Source organism: Lipophrys pholis (assembly GCF_963383615.2).
Source record: "Lipophrys pholis genome assembly, chromosome: 18".
NCBI classification, from domain to species: domain Eukaryota; kingdom Metazoa; phylum Chordata; class Actinopteri; order Blenniiformes; family Blenniidae; genus Lipophrys; species Lipophrys pholis.
Window position 1 is genome coordinate 12,067,237 of NC_137646.1, and position 15,947 is coordinate 12,083,183.

Here is a 15,947-nt window from a genome sequence, read left to right on the forward strand (position 1 = left end):
GTGTCACCACAGGCTAACAGGAGTCACTGTCAAGGCAGTGGGGGGGGGCTTGAAGCTCTCTGCTCTCACGCAAACGACAGATGAAAGTGACCACATTTATTAAGAGTCCATGTTTTGGACGCCCTCTACAAATGCTTCTTAACCCTAAAGTCATCAGTTTATCAAAACGATATACCGAGTCAGGTGAAACCAGACCTCTTCCTTCAGGTCTTGACGTACCCAGTTAGTCTATTTACCAAGCATCCCTGATGTGTGATGTCTTCATTAGAGCAGGAAGAGACAGTATCAATTAGGCTCTTTGCATTCTGCTAATTTGTCAACTCAGTTTATAGACAGGAAGAAAGATGTGGCTGGTTATTGGGGAAAAAAAAAAAAGAAGCCCAGTCTTGCAGTGATGGGAGCTTCCACTAGATGGCAGAAGAGCCTCATCAAAAACCCAGGTTTTCATCCATGTGAACAGACTTGAACTGTAAAGTATTTCGTCCCCCCTAAAAATAAAGACATAACATCCTCTGCCTCAACTGTCCTGATTTGAATCCCCCCCGACGACCCCCCCACCCCCCCAATGATTCCTCATTACCCTCCTCGTACCCTCGAAATTTTGCAGCGTCGCCGCTGGCTCACCCCCGCAGCCGAACAAAGATATGCCGTGGGACCGAGGTGCCCGAGGACTAATTGGGATGAATCAGACGCCTCCGTTGACTGGTTCTCCCCTGCTTGGCTGCGGCGTGCACGCTGTGCGGGTCTGCGTGACTGGCACAGATGTTAGCAGAGAAGCCGGAGCTGATTTGCCAGATCTCTGCCAACGTCCCGGCACCTCAGAGTCGACCTGCCTCTAGTCACTCTATCCTGGAGAGTCGGCCCAGAGGAAACGGAGCCACGGGTGATGTCTGGTGCACGTGCCACTTCTTGTTGGAGAGTGTGCCCAAATAGTCCGTTTACATGTGTTTTCTCCTCTTTATTTTGAAGTTTTTCATCGATTCATGGGAGCAGGTGCTGATGGAGAGTGTTTTGTTGATTGCAGCTCACAGCAAAAAGAAAATTTGCATGTTTTCCCAGATCCTGTCTCAGTACTGTGTTTTTGTTGTTGTTTCTAAGGGTGCGATAAGACATTGTCCTACATGGCTCTACTTTACAGTAACTATATGAGTCCTTTCAGTTTGGAGTCTGCATGTTGTCCTGTGTTTGTGTGAGTGACCGACGCCTGTTTAGTAAAAACCATGTGTCTCTATTGGGGTGATTTTCTGCAAACACTCAATCGAGGCCCACATGAGTATCACCCTCCCGCTCACCTATCTCACAGTTGGTGCCCAGGTACCCGGTGCCGGTGCAGTCGCAGATGTAGCGGTTCCAGCCCTCTTTGCACAGCCCTCCGTTGCCACAGGGGGCGCTGCTGCAGCGCTTCTGCAGCTCCCGGGTGCAGAAGCTGCTGACGCCCAGCGCGCTCTGGATCTCGGACAGGCGACGCACATCGCGGCTCTTGCCGTCAATGAAGAGGTCGCGCACGCAGCCGACATAGCCGTAGTTGAGGAGCGCCGTCCACACCTCCGGCGGCAAGATGAGGTCGGACTTGGTCTCCGGCAGCCCGCCCAGGTACATGTCGCTGTCGAGGTCCAGGATCTCGCTGCCCTCCGGGGAGCTGAAGGGTATGCTGCGGCTGTTGACGGAGATGGATCCTAAAGGACAGAAGCATGAGGAGACGGCAACCTTAGCCACCAAACCTCAAACACATGTGAGCTGAGGGTGACGTGTTTGTTTTGTGTTTAACTATCGGAAACGGTGATTGAAGCAGTGAGTGGTGTGGACGAGCAGGTGGGAAGTCAAGTGTGTGAGGGAGTGAAAGGACGAGTGGGAGGGCCGGTCGATGGCTAATTCAGGGACAAGGATGCGAGACAGAAGGACGTACAGGAATCAGGAAGGGGGGGGGGGGGGGTGTAGATGACAGCAGTGTGTGTGTGCGTGTGTTTGTATGTGCGCATGTGTGCGTGTGTCTAATGTGTCTGTAATAGGCTAAATGAAGGAGAAGGGAAGCAGAATGCAGCAGGGAGTGGGTGAAACAAAAGGCCCTCTCCCTTTCTGTGATTAACGACTCCATCTTAATTTTCTATTAAAAGCCAATTACAGCAGGAGCGGCTGTGAGATCACACGTACACACATGCACACACACACCTCCTCATTATAAGATACCATTAGGGGGGGGGGGGGATATAATGTCCAAGGTGCTTGCCCAACCTACAGATCATTCATCAGACATGCTCAAGGGTGCAGATGCTCTGGCTTTGTGTCCACAGGCAGGCCACTAGCACTGCAAGGCTAACGACACAGCCCCGGTTAGTAAACAACCCTTCTGTTTAAAACAGCAACAACTTGCATTAAGAGCAGGATGATTCCGAACAACTTAAAGACAGGTCGAGGGAAGCCAAAGCAGGTCAGGTTTTGACTGGAAACGGTCTGATAGTAACTGTATTTTTGTCTTATTTATGATTTCAGGATCACCATTCAAACGTCCACTGCTGAGGATTTTCTCGTCACACAAACATTGCAACATTGGAAATATAACATTTACTGTTAAGGAGAAAAGAAAATCCTGCCAAATCTGAATGTTCATTGAATATATAAGCTATTTATCAACAATGGCATTTTTAAATCATGTTTTTCTTTGAATATTTACATTATTACTAACAACATCTATAAAATGTGGTATTTCGTGAAATGTAATCACAAATCTACTGCAATTCATATAAAATTTCAAAACCATTTGGCTTAACTGAAAGTATTTTCAATGCATTGTGTACTTCTAAATAAGAGTTGTCCTTTCGCATTATATGTCTCAGAAATCTCAAATTAAAATTTAAAATAAATAAAAAATAAATAAATAAACCGGTTATTTATCATTGCTGGTGATAACAGGTGTTCACGTTTAATGTGGTTTGTTATAGAAAACAAGCCCAACTCAGAGTCCACAACAAGAAATATAACACTAGTATACTGAATATAAAGCAGGTTTTTTCAATCCTGCCAAAAGGACTGGAAAAGATGTGTCATCTTGAATTTGGTATCGAATGCAGTTTTTTATCCTGAAACTGACCCTTGATCTCCTGCGTAAGCTGTGATGTTATCGCCATGGCAACACAACGAGGTAAACACTTGTCAGGTCACAGTCACCCGAACTCACTGAGCAGAGGCTCCTCGTCTCTGCGTTTCACCGGTTTAGCTTCATGCTCCATCCCATAAAGGAAGGCGGTCAAAGCCGGAGACTAGTAGGTTTTAGGTTCCAATCCCATAGGGGCCATCAAGACTTTAGGTTGTGTCATTCAGCAAGACGGTTTACGACTCTAAGTCCCATTTACACAACGTTTCTAAATTTCAGTGTGTTTTTGATGTCCGGCTACGTGGCAACAATGCTCAGAGCCACTGGGGGTGCAAGTTTTTGAAAACGGCTCCCAAGTGCATTTCCACTTGAAATGTTGTGTAATGTATGTAACACATGGCTGTTTGTTTGCATTTTAGATGACACAGTCCTTATAAATATTTTGTAATTGTGAGACAAAAACACTATATTATTGTATAATACCTCTATGAATTAGTGAAAGTGTTAATGTTTGGTCGGGAGATGGATGTGTGGCATCTGAAATGTAAAGTCAAAACAACAGCAGAACAGCAAATCTGTGAGACAATACAAAACCACCAATCTCAAAGAAAAAAGGGGGTGAAAACAAAATGCAATATAATAATAGTAGATGAATAACAGTTAATCTTTTAAAGACGTGTTGCTCACATCAATACTATACTTTTCAATTTATTTTTAAATGTCTTTCTTTCAACATGTGACACTTTGCCTATGTTCTATCCTATGTGGGATAAGGCTTTATGGTATTTTTAAATACTTCTCACACATCAGCCCTACTTCAGTTGAATTTGGGCTGGAATCAGAAATATCCTGGATCAGTGTCTTGCACAAGTCTCCCCTCACCTTTCCTCCCTTCCCTCTGGAAATCCACGTGGCACCAATCTCCATCGTTGACCTTCTTGTTGTTGGCCTTCAGCTTTGTTTTACCGGAGCCCATGTCAATCAGCAGGTACAAATACCCGTCCAGAAGTTCCATGGCGAAGTAATCGGTCTTCAGCTCCCTGCCAGGCTTCTGCTCCTTGGGTCCCTGCGGGCGGCCGTGGCTGAACAGCAGGAGCCCGCTGGGCTCCGTCGTGCGGAAGTCGAAGGAGATGGAGCCCGTCTTTTTGGTGTTCCACTTGGGCAGGGAGATGTAGGACTCGGGGGTCTCGAAGGTTACGGGGTCCAGGGCTGCGACGTCCTCGCAACGGAACACCAGGTCGCCATTCAGGGTGATTTTGGGGTCGCGCTCGATGGCCAGTCGAGAAAGCTCCAGCTTGAAGTCGTTGTTCTTGTAGACCACCTAGAAGATAGAAAAAGGTAGAAACATATGTATGGAATAGATATGGGTGATTGGACAAGCTTGTCAACCAGCAGTAATGTATTGATTTTAGGGGAAATATTTTGGACTATTTCTTGTATTTCATTATCAAATAGTCACAATAACTCTCACCAACATACAGAAGCAGAAACCTTCAACATTAAAGCAATGGACCGTTTATGAATTCAGCTCCAAATTCTGAAAAAGGCATCATGATGATTTCTCTTTCACTTGTGAAAATCTGTTTTTTTTTCCCTGGGGTCCCTGGGCCTAGGATGGCAACCACTGTTACACATTATTCCCAAAGAATTTTAAAAGTGCCCATTTTTAAAATCAGCTCCACTAGCGGCTGGATATTGAAATCCTCTGACGACAAGATTCTGCTTCTGACATCCAAGGTGATATCCACACTGGCCCATCCAGCTCTCTTTAATCACAAACACACGTTTAAAAAACGTGTAAAACTTGAAACAAAAACCGAAGGAGTTGAGCAGTTTAAATTAAAATGTGCAATATCAAGATAAAGCAATTGTCTGTGATGCTCCCTGGTGCAAAACCGTCTTTACGTCGTCCGATTGTTGCATTTTGCCATAAAGCCATTTTGCAGCATGTTTTCATAAATCCACCCTCACAGTGTGGCCTTGATGCTTATGCTAATTCGTTAGCAGTCAGGTTGCCCGTGCTACATCAGCTCGGTGCGGTGTCAGTCCAACACTGTTATTTGAAAATAATACAATCCCGATTCAGTACACTGTATACCCAGACCGAAGCTACGTCAGAGAACTTCAAACCCCAACACTGAGAGCCAGCCAATCGCTGCCCGGATTAATTTGAAGTACAACCTACTGAGACTGCCGGGAAAAAAAATGCTTATACATGAGGAGGAAGAGGAGGAGGGAGAGGAGGAGGCGGCAGCATTAGCAGGGCAGCACTTGCCCGTGATCCCCTGACACGAGATCGAGGTCAGCTGAAACACTCAGTTTACTGATGTCGAATGATTTGCAAAGAAAATCCCTCGCACCGAAAAATTGAAACACCACGAGCAACCACTCGGGGCCAAGGAGTTGCCCTGGGCTCGCTTTTCATTGATCCCGCCGATGCCTGTGAACGCTGAGGTTGTGCCGGTGAACAGCCCTCTCGCTCTGATCACCAGAGTATGAACTCCCACGTCTCGGTTTGATCCGGAAAGCATGCAAGCTATTTGTTATGGACACACACGAACACACACACACACACCAAAAAAAAAAAGTGCTCAATGAAGTGAAAACTAAAGCTTTAAGGAATGGTTAAAAAGACAAAATGAAAGTTGCCTATAGCCTCAATGTAATTGCTGCAATGGCCTTTGAGGAAACAAAGCGGCATTGTCGGAGCTCAGAGTGTGCCTCGTCGTGTGCATTTAGAATGGATTACGAGCTAAAAGAAATGCAAAATTCTCCGTCTTTCATGCTTTTCTTCCTTATTTCTGGAACACGCTGCCGCACGGTGCTGAAGAGGCCATCCTCAAGGTAACAGCGTGAGGATGTTTGTGTTTTCTCGACTCGCCAAGAAGCGCTCTTCACGCTCCCTCACACACCTACACACAGTCGCCACAGACGGTTAATGGAGAGGGGGGGGGATGAAAAAAAAAGAAAAAGAAAAAGAAATTCTGCTGCAGTCTAAGCTACAGGGTACGACTCTGGTTTGATACTGACGGTGGATGTGATCGCCGCCTGCTGGGTTTGACTTTAATGCTGCACATGGATTTTATTGCACTTTCCTATTTTCTGGAATTCTACCCGGTTCGATGATCTTTTCACACCTGTTTGAGCCAACCAGGCCTACATTTGGTGCAAACCGAGACGTAGATTGAATGCCAAATTTCCATGTTTCCATGACGACTGAGAATGTGGTGTCATAGCTACAACAATTAAGCACTTTGTGCAGCTTGTCGAACAACAGGAATTTTCCATTTTCTGCTTGGCTGTTCTCGGTTTCTGTTTTTCTCTGTCTAAGAATGTCATGGCCTTGAATATTCTGCATCTACAGCACATCCATCATACATTCGTCACTCTTGTCACGAGTCGGTGGTAGTTTAAGAAATCATAGGAACAATCTTTAAAGTACTGAATTGGCGTTGACTCCAGGTTTGGCGTTCCTTCACTGTTTACGACTCAACGTAATGAACAATTCATAATGTGGAGGTGCAGAGTGCAGAAGTTGGTGCAGGTGCTTTTACACCGGATCAGAGTGTAACCGTCGGTCTCCACCAGTGTTGGAGTAATGTGATTACTAGAAGTCAAGTGGGACAACCTAAATCCGTGCATTAAGATAGTTGCAAAAAAATAAGCATGGAAAATCAGTTCAACGGTTGAATTCGGGGGTATAAAACCATCATAAGGAGTTATAGTGCGATAATAGCTGCAGGAGGGACTGATTTTCCAGGTAATCAGTCACCTTTTGCAACCCGACCTGTTTATATCTCCAGTCTGTGCACTTTGCCGCGTTGCTTTTCGACTACCTAATTCGTCCAGACCACCGCTGTCTCTTCTCATTGTCGTAGGCTGCGTCTCTTTCAAAAGCCCTCCAATCTTACCTGCCCCCCCCCCCCCACATTCAGGCTCTCTAATTCGTCCTCTGCCTCTCTCCCTCCCTGTCGAGCACTACGCCTCCACACCGGCGCAGAATGCTCAGCGAGAACACAGATATGCAGGGTTATTCTTGAACTTAAGCCTCCTTCTGTTATCGCGCACATTGGCCACGCCGCCACATGTACTGTACACCTCATAATGTCGTCATTAGCGGAGATTAGTCCTGGTAATTAGCCACGATAACGCTAAAACTGGCAGCTAATAAAGCATGAACTCGCCTGGCTTAAGGTGTCAGAAAAGAGAGCGTTACGTGCGCGAGAGAAAAAGGCACCGAGGAGGGGGAAGGATTTATTTTGATTTATTTTCAGGCTTTTTTTTTTTTTTTGATTTTGTTTATCCATTCTGCTATGACTGTTCAGTCTCTTCTACCAAATAAAAAAAAAAGAAGAAGAAAAAAACAGCCTGGGGGTGTTGCTTTTTAGGAAGGATCATACAGCATGTTGGGCAGAGATGAGACAGACAAATAAAAGCCAAACACATACCGCGGCAGACGACTTTCACATCGCTTAGGTTTTCTGCCGGGCGGCTACGTTGCTCTCCTCACATTGTTCGGGGGTCTGTTGTCAATACGACTAATCAAACACAATGATTTCTACCGGCTTCTCTCTGCAAACACCAATGAAACAGGAGGCAGAAGAGTCCGTGGACCATTTATCATGCTTTTACTTCAGTGTTTCCCAAACTTCCCCCCCAACTGTGGACCCCTGATCTCTTCTCTGAATCGCCAAAGCATTACACAAATCTCCAAATGACGGTTGCAAATCCTCTCTCACCAGCACCCAAAAGTAGGAGCCTTCAAAATAAAATCAGTGAACAGTCCCTGAGGCCTGCTCTAAATTCTACAAAGTGTCTTATTGTGGATTTAATTTTTTTTTGACATAATCTAATCTTGACAACCTTAAATCATGCCAAGCCTTCTACCCATTATTTCACAAGCAAACCTTTTAGTAGTTCAGTCCCCGAATTAGGAACCATTGGTTTAGGTTTTATGCCGTTCCATGTTCCGGTGAGGAAGCGCTGTACTGCTGCTCACTACATCTTTTCCCTCTAATTAAAAAGTGCTACTTCCTCTTTACTTGCTATCCTTTTCTTCTTCAGATGAAGAAGAAAATGATTCTGTTCAGCCACGGCCGCCTGCAGGGACCCAAGGAGCAGAAGCCTGGCAGGGAGCTGAAGACCGATTACTTCGCCATGGAATTTCTGGACGGGTATTTGTACCTGCTGATTGACATGGGCTCCGGTAAAACAAAGCTGAAGGCCAACAACAAGAAGGTCAACGATGGAGATTGGTGCCACGTGGATTCTTCTTGGTCTGACGATTTAAAGAACCCTCCATCAGACTTTAACTGGCACACGATTTCCAACAACAGAAGACACCTCTCAACCCACAAACTACAAACCAAAAACACAATTTACTGTTAACAGTAATTTTTTAAGCATTTTGGGTTTGCAAACACAGCCAAACCTTGTGTACTATAACTATACTGTTTGCCTCAGACTGTTGTGTTGTACTGTAAAAGTAAGAGAGACTTTAGTTAAATTTCCGTATTTCAGTAGAAAAGCTATGTCACAATTTAGCCCTGAGGAGAGGGGGAATTCTTTGGGGCACTTCCAGTGATCAGACGACCATTCCTGACAAACATGAAGCAAAGTGGGTTGTGAGAAAAAAAAAAAGAAGTAAAAAACAACCACATAGCGTCACAGGGAGAATATGGAAGCTCGTTCCCTAGCCAGGCCACTGTTGGTGTCGCCGCGTTTTCTCCAACAAATTAACGTGTCCTAATCCTGAATGTGCCACATGTTTAAGACGGAGACGGCACACTGCAGGCCCGGTGACAGACCATTACTCAAGCTTTCAATTTGCCACGGACATCAAGACTTCCAGAGGGTCGACGGGGGATGGTCGCCAATCCGACGTGTCATCAATCACACCAGCAATGAAGGCATGCAGCGACTATTAGCATTGGCGTGAGCTCAGCTAGCTGCCGACAGAGTGCCATCCTCATCAAGAGCGGAATGTATTCCACAGAGATATTATAAAGTAAAAATTATTTGTTTTGCTTTCACATTCAATTACATTGGTCAGGTGTCTGTATTTGTGTGGATTTGGACGCAGATATTTCAAAGATTTTTTTTAATTTCATAATCTACAGATGTCTACTTGACGTTGACGTAACATGACTTTGAATCTTTGAATTTGAATTGACTTTGAATTTGTCATCATGACAATTGTTGAGGCATGAAAACAATTGTCACCCTCGACACCTCCACCTTAAGGTAAACATTTACTATATGTACTTTCTCCCTTTTATTTAAGAAAAGGAGTTGTCTCAGTGCTTCTGCACCTTTTCACACTTTTTCCCCACCTTGGCTGAGAGCAAAGCGTTTTACGCTAGTGAATACACTCAGTTTTAGTCACGTTCATCTGACAACCAAACAGGGTTTTTTGATTTTAAATTGAGTTAATGCGCATGAGTTGCTTGCGTATATATCATCAGCCATGCACAAGGCAAAATACTTTATTTGGTAACTTCGTCATTTCTTTCTTTTTCTTTCAAACTATGAACAATGAGTAGTGACAAAATAAAAAAATAAACTACTTTGGTGCAACGCATCGAAAAAGGATCACGAACATTCTGCTTCAAGACAGTGTGGCACACTTACTCAGCTATTTTGAATGCAAGTCATTAAAAGAACATTATGTAGCTTCATACCTGGGATGTAAATCCTTACTACTACTTGTAGCTGGTAACATCTACCCTCGAGTCGTTTCATGTCATAATTATGAGAACTTTCCAGTGTTTTTTCTTTTCCCATTTTTAGATTTTAGTGGGTGTCCAAATCCAGATTATGACATTTGGCATAATAAAATGTTTTGAAAGAGATTATCGTGCTGTGTGCACAACTAGTTTTCTTTTCAGACATTCTGCCCTCTTAGGCACAAAATGTGCAACAAATTCAATGACTTGGGGCAAGAAAACTCTGCCGGAGAACACATGAGAGGAGTGTTCAGGAGGAAGGTGTCAGTGAAGATGGCGATGGGTGGGAAATATAAGAGTGACATCCTGCGTAAAATATATAGGACTCACTCAGATATCGAATAATTGGGGTCCTACATGATCTGCACACAGTCAGATTCTATATATATGTATATATAAAGGCTTGAGTTAGGCTCAAAACCCGGCTTTGCCCAGACATTGTGTGATATGTCCTCTTCAATACCAGCGGAGGCAGCTCTAACAAGGCGATTCACCCGCTGCGGAGAGGCTCACTGCTGCTGTCCAGGGTTTAAAAGGACAACTTGTCAAAGGTTTAGCAAAACTCTGACGTCCGGAGCTTGAGGCAATAACTCCCCGGGAAAAAAAAGTTTTTTGTCGCCTCTTTTGATTTTATCGTCACTCCTTGCTTCAGTATCTATCAACAATAGATACTGAATATGCATAAATGTGGTTTTAAATCCAACAAACTATGAGATCGAAATGCATGCAACTCCACCGACTGACTTGTTCTTTCCTATTCTTCTACCGGTACAGCCCATGCAGGGCTAAGGCCTCCCTCAGGGGTGATGCCATTGATTTGTTTTGTCATTGAGAAACTCAGCGAGTCCGAAAGTCTTGCTTGTCTGGAGCACAAAACAGAAAAAAATGATTATTTTTTTTCACATACACTCTGGGGGTTGTGAATGTTTGATGAGCCCACACCCAACACAGCGCGAGTCGGCTTTAGCATAAATGTTGCTTTTGATGGATAGACGATCCAGCGCTCTATTCCATATGGTGTTCTATATTCTATATTTGGGGTATTTATCAATGTTAGTGGCATCTACTGGCAGTTTGTGATGTATCATCACATTTCCATAGATTTCAGAGATTGCTGGTGCAGAGCAAAGTGTCGACGTGCTTTTAGGAGGGACTTGACGCCGGGTGATAGGTGACTCCGGCGGATTTTAAAGCCTGACAAAGGTGAAAATCGGAGAAAAGCATAGACCAAGAGATAGTACATCAATGTGAAGTTGGGAAGGAAAAAAAAAAGGGAGGGGGGAGGGGGGGGTAAGGGAGTGAAAGAGAGTGAGGACGAGGAGGAGGGCAAGAGCATTCATCCAGTGCTTGGAATCAGTCGAAGAAATCAATTTTTAATTTGGCCGTCAGGATGGCAAAGCTGGTGCACCAACAGTGCTACCATGGACTTAATTACACAAAACTGCCCCCGAGAAAGGGAAGATGAGAGACAGAGTGAGAGAGATGGAGAGAAGAGATGAGTGAGGCAGGAACAGCGACAAAGACGAACGGAGGAGGGGGGGTGGGGTTGCGAGGGCTGTGTGAAGCAGGAGATAGGAAGGTCACTGTCTGGGAGAGAGATGGTGGCAGTGAAGGTTGAGATGGAATGACAGATGGTGACCCCCTGAAGAAGACCCCCCCAACCCCCCCACCCGTCCCGACACACACCTCTCTGGAACATCCACACACATCCAAGTGCATATGATCGTAGCATGTGGGCAGCTTTGAACACATGTGGAGGAGTGCGCACACACGTGGAGCGAATTAAAACTTCATACGGTTTCCCCGTGCTTCTCGGCGATTCTCTTTTTTTTCTCCACTCTTTTTTTGTGCCGCGCTCTGCCTTTGGATTCCTGCTTGCCTGTAGGGCGCTGGCCAAGCGTATCAAAGGCATTTGACCATGGTGGCGGCATGAAAGCCTTGCCCCGGACCATAACACCACTGATAATCCCGCGGTGTGCCACAGAACCAGAGTGGGATGAAACGCACTGCTGTCTACCCAACACCCCCTCCCCTACAACCCCCCCCCCCCCCGGAACCACTCGCTTACCTGTTTTACTTTTCGTTACTACAGCTCTACCTGGTGCTCTCAGTTCCTCTCATCACAGGATTTTTCCTCAAAGCCTGTCCTGCGTGGTTACCTTTCCGGCTCAGTACAACCTGATGTAGTCATTAGCGCTCCACCGCAGAGGAAAATCTCAGACCATTACGCTCAAACAACTCGGAAAAAGACCTCAGATCTCGCTTGGAGGAAGTTGAAGACTCACTCTAGCATTTGCTGACCTTACGGAGTTTTACTTTTTCTTGTAGGTCGGAGGGAGAATTTGGGGTTGTAGGTTCTTACAATCCGGGACAAGAAGAACAAGGTGATAACCAGACACTGCAGTCCATGTATCTGCTATTCCCGCTTTATGTGGACTTTAGGTGATTAGTGGAGTACAACCCTGGAAAGGTCACTGATGGACTGCATGGCAATTAGGGGTACCAGGGGTAGTTTAGTGGTAAAGTCTGTCATGTGGAGCTGATATAAAATAGAATAAAACCTTGGAACCACAAAAAATGTTTGGACGTTTGAGCATTAAAGGTTAAAACCAAGAATAAAATACAGAGTTTGGATTCTGAAAGTTTTCTCTGACATTTTGAGATCAAAGGTATTTATTGCTGCATTGATTCCCACAGCGACTGATCAAAAGTAGGGAAGTATCAAAAGGGTTTCTATGAATAATTATTCTTTAATACTACCACGCAACAAAATGCATCAAAGCAGGTCGATGACAGCTCCTGAGAATATTTACATTTTTGACCACAAAGGTTGAAACGGTGCACAGGAATTTGGGTTTTCTCTTTCAAACACGCTACCTATCGAAGGTGGTGAGTAGTTTTTTGTGTATTACATCTGATCATTGTTTTCCAGCTCTGTTTATTATTTTTTTTCTTTTTCCTTAGGCTCTGTTTACAAATCATTTTCAAATGGAAAGGGAAAACTTTATTGTGTTTTGGGGGTGTCAGTTTACGTGACAATGGAGCACGGAGCCAACTAGTGGCCCGGCATGCTAACTACATTGTTTTTCAGCAATTCCGCTATTTTAGTGTAAAAGGACATCGTTTTCAAAACGTTGCAGTGAAAATGCACAACCTCTCAAAAATGGAAACACAACAACAATGCATTTTGACTTGGAACGTTGCTGTGCAAACAGGGCCCGAATGTTTCGACAAGCTCTTCTACTCTTCCCACTTTTTGATAATGGTAGTTCCGCTCTTCTGTCTTGGTTTGTTAAAATAGATAAAAAATATAATAAATAAATAACTTTTTGCTACTGTTAAGTCAACAGATTGTGAACTGTTTTTATTCAACAATCAACATCCTTTTCAACAATTTACTTTATATTTGGCTTGTCACTGTGGAATCGCTAACAAGCTGCGTGTGGCTCCAGAGCCACGGTTTTCAGACGGCGGAGGCCAGGCTTTGCCCAAAATACAGACCAAATAGCGCCCAGAAGTGTCTTCAAATAGCGCCCAGAAGTGTCTTCAAATAGCGCCCAGAAGTGTCTTACGTAGCCTCATCAGTAACTTCTCACAAGCTATTTTACTTATCTCCAAAGAGAACGCTACTTTAGGAGGTTTTTCAGACGAGCAGAAGAAGAAAAGCAATGTTCCCAAGTCTTCCAAGCAAAATCCTCTACTTTGAAATCGTCACATTTCATTTATTTTTTCTCACATCGTCTTCACAGTGCAACCCATTAAGATTTAGTTTTAGTGCTGTACATATTCAATTTGCATTTTTAATTCATTGCCCCTACTTCTTCCTCATTCCCTCGGTGCAGCGTCTCCTCTTTCCCAGCTACTTATTGGGAGATTAATCTATCCGGCAGACTTAAACGATCGCATCGCAAACCATCTGCTCCGACATCCCATTTCGACGAGTTTGCCTCCTTCACTTTCACCCCTACCCGGCGCCGTCACTTCTCGTCGGCGTCTGCGCTCACTTCCATTCCCAGCCCCTCTCCTTTCCCCCGGTGTCCCTGCCTGTACATCGCCTGTAAATCCGGCCTCGTCGAGATGAGCGAGAGGATAGTTAACCGCCTTGGGAAGTTTAAGACACACTGGGGATTCTTCCGATAGCAACCCAAATAATGAAAATGTAATTCTACAGGCATAATTAAGTTAGCGATAGGGTGATTACAGTGCGATCCATTAAAAGTGATGGCAAAAGTAATTACTTATTCAATCAGCGTGGTTTTATGAGGAAATGCGATGGCACCATGTTGCGTCGCCTCTATACAAGTCATTACATTTACAAGGGCATAATACTTAAAGCTGTGATTGGTTCTCTTGACAGCTTGTTCGGCCATGAATTAACGCCCTAGAGTAAAAAAAAAAAAAACGAAAGTCTGCTTTGTCAGGGCTTAGTTGAAATAAAGGTTTTATAAGGCGACTCCCATCCACATATCTATCCTCGACTGTGTGAGTTACCGTCTGTGATCACACGGCTGTTTAGTCTGCGGTGCTTGTGAGACCGACGCAGGAAGTAGCCAAGAGAGATACTGTACGTCTGACACCTCCCACTCTCGCATATGGCAGTTATATCAGTCCAGAGTGATGAATCCCAGGAGACGGTGTTGGTCAACAAACGTGCTCATGTGGGCATGTGTGACACTATCGCACAGTGGAAACAGGCATGTTGTCACTGCGAGGTAGATTTATTTATTTATTTATTTATACTTTTGTCCTGAAAGTCACAGGTGCTACAGGGAGTTATATTTCGAACAAGAAGACCTGGAAGAAATCTTACATGTTTAATAAAAATCAGCCTACACAGTCGTCCTGATATCTGCTAAACAGGCAGATTATAAAGGATTAAAATGAGTCACAATCTGTCTCCTAAATGATAAGTCGATTCATATCGCAAGAACAAGTAGTGGTCGGACCAAAACTTTACAATGAAGGAATATTCAGTTCATGTAATGAACATCGTATTAGCAATCAATAAAATGAATGTCATTATTAAATGTATGTTTATTTTCTTCATTTCAAAATATATGTCAATGATTTTTTTCCAGCAATTTCTGATTTGTGGTTACAGAACTAAAGTGCAGAGTTAATAAAAACAGTTTAACTGCAACTTTTTTTGTTTTTGTTTTTTTAAAGTTTATATTCCGACATCACTTGAATCTAATAAGCCACCGTGCAGTATGTCTGACTAAGACTGAAACGAAACGAGGATTCTCATAGGTCGAAATTTGCTTGTTTTGAGTCAATCACTTGTTATTTTACTAATTATTTGTATAAGACATAGTTAATTTACTGTTGTTAGCGAGATGGTAGTGTAACATTTGGTTTGTCGAAACGATTCGACACTGATCTTACCTTATCCTGGATGATCGCAATAGAATTTAGGTTCTTCACCCACTCTAACATGTTTTTAACAGATGTGGGGCAGGCGTCTTCTGGGTCAGAGAAATCTGGTGCTATTTTTATTTGTTCTTTCACTTTTTTTTTTAGGAGAAATTGTGATACGTGAAAAGAATGTGAATTACTGATATCAATTGAACAATGTTATCCATAAATTTGTTGATAGTGTAAGATAATGTAATACTCTTTATTGCAAAACCACGAGTGTAACAACAATTGTAGATCTAAATCAAATGGCTTTAACAAAATTAAAAATAAGCAGGAAAGCTGGCATTTAACCATGAATTACCAAATGGCGTGAGACAACAATTATTTCATTTTTGTGGAGGGGGTGCAATGTAGTTTAAGCTCTGTGAGAGAGAACTGCTGCTCTAAGGTAAGGGTTGGATCGCTCCCACCAGCTCATTCATGCTCCATGTATGCAGAGAAACAGATACGTGTGTTTCTAACTGTGTGAACGTCACTTCACACTTTCAATGTGTTGGGCTCAGGATTTGGCTTTGAAATAAACATACTGGCTCAATACAACGCAGCACAATCTTAGAATAACTGTGATGGCGACAGCAGGAGGTTTAGCCCTGATGCCACATGTGGAGAAAGTGCCAGTGTTCTCTGAGGGTCTTAAGCACCTTGAGATATTTGTTATTCACTTCTAATCTCAATGTGCAGTGTTTGGTTCATACCCAAGGGCTTCTAGAAGA

General features: G+C 43.8%; 1 protein-coding gene across 1 annotated transcript in view; it reads right to left on the minus strand.

Annotated features, from left to right (window-relative positions):
* The window catches only part of LOC308123694 (neurexin-2-like), a gene marked incomplete at its 5' end in the record, with an annotated part of 459,246 nt that overhangs the window by 442,677 nt on the left and 622 nt on the right, over positions 1-15,947 (minus strand). Inside the window, 2 exons of the mRNA XM_080486315.1 lie at positions 1,293-1,676; positions 3,974-4,412. Of these exons, the coding sequence (XP_080342441.1) occupies positions 1,293-1,676; positions 3,974-4,412 (823 nt within the window). The remainder of the gene's footprint in view (positions 1-1,292; positions 1,677-3,973; positions 4,413-15,947) is intronic.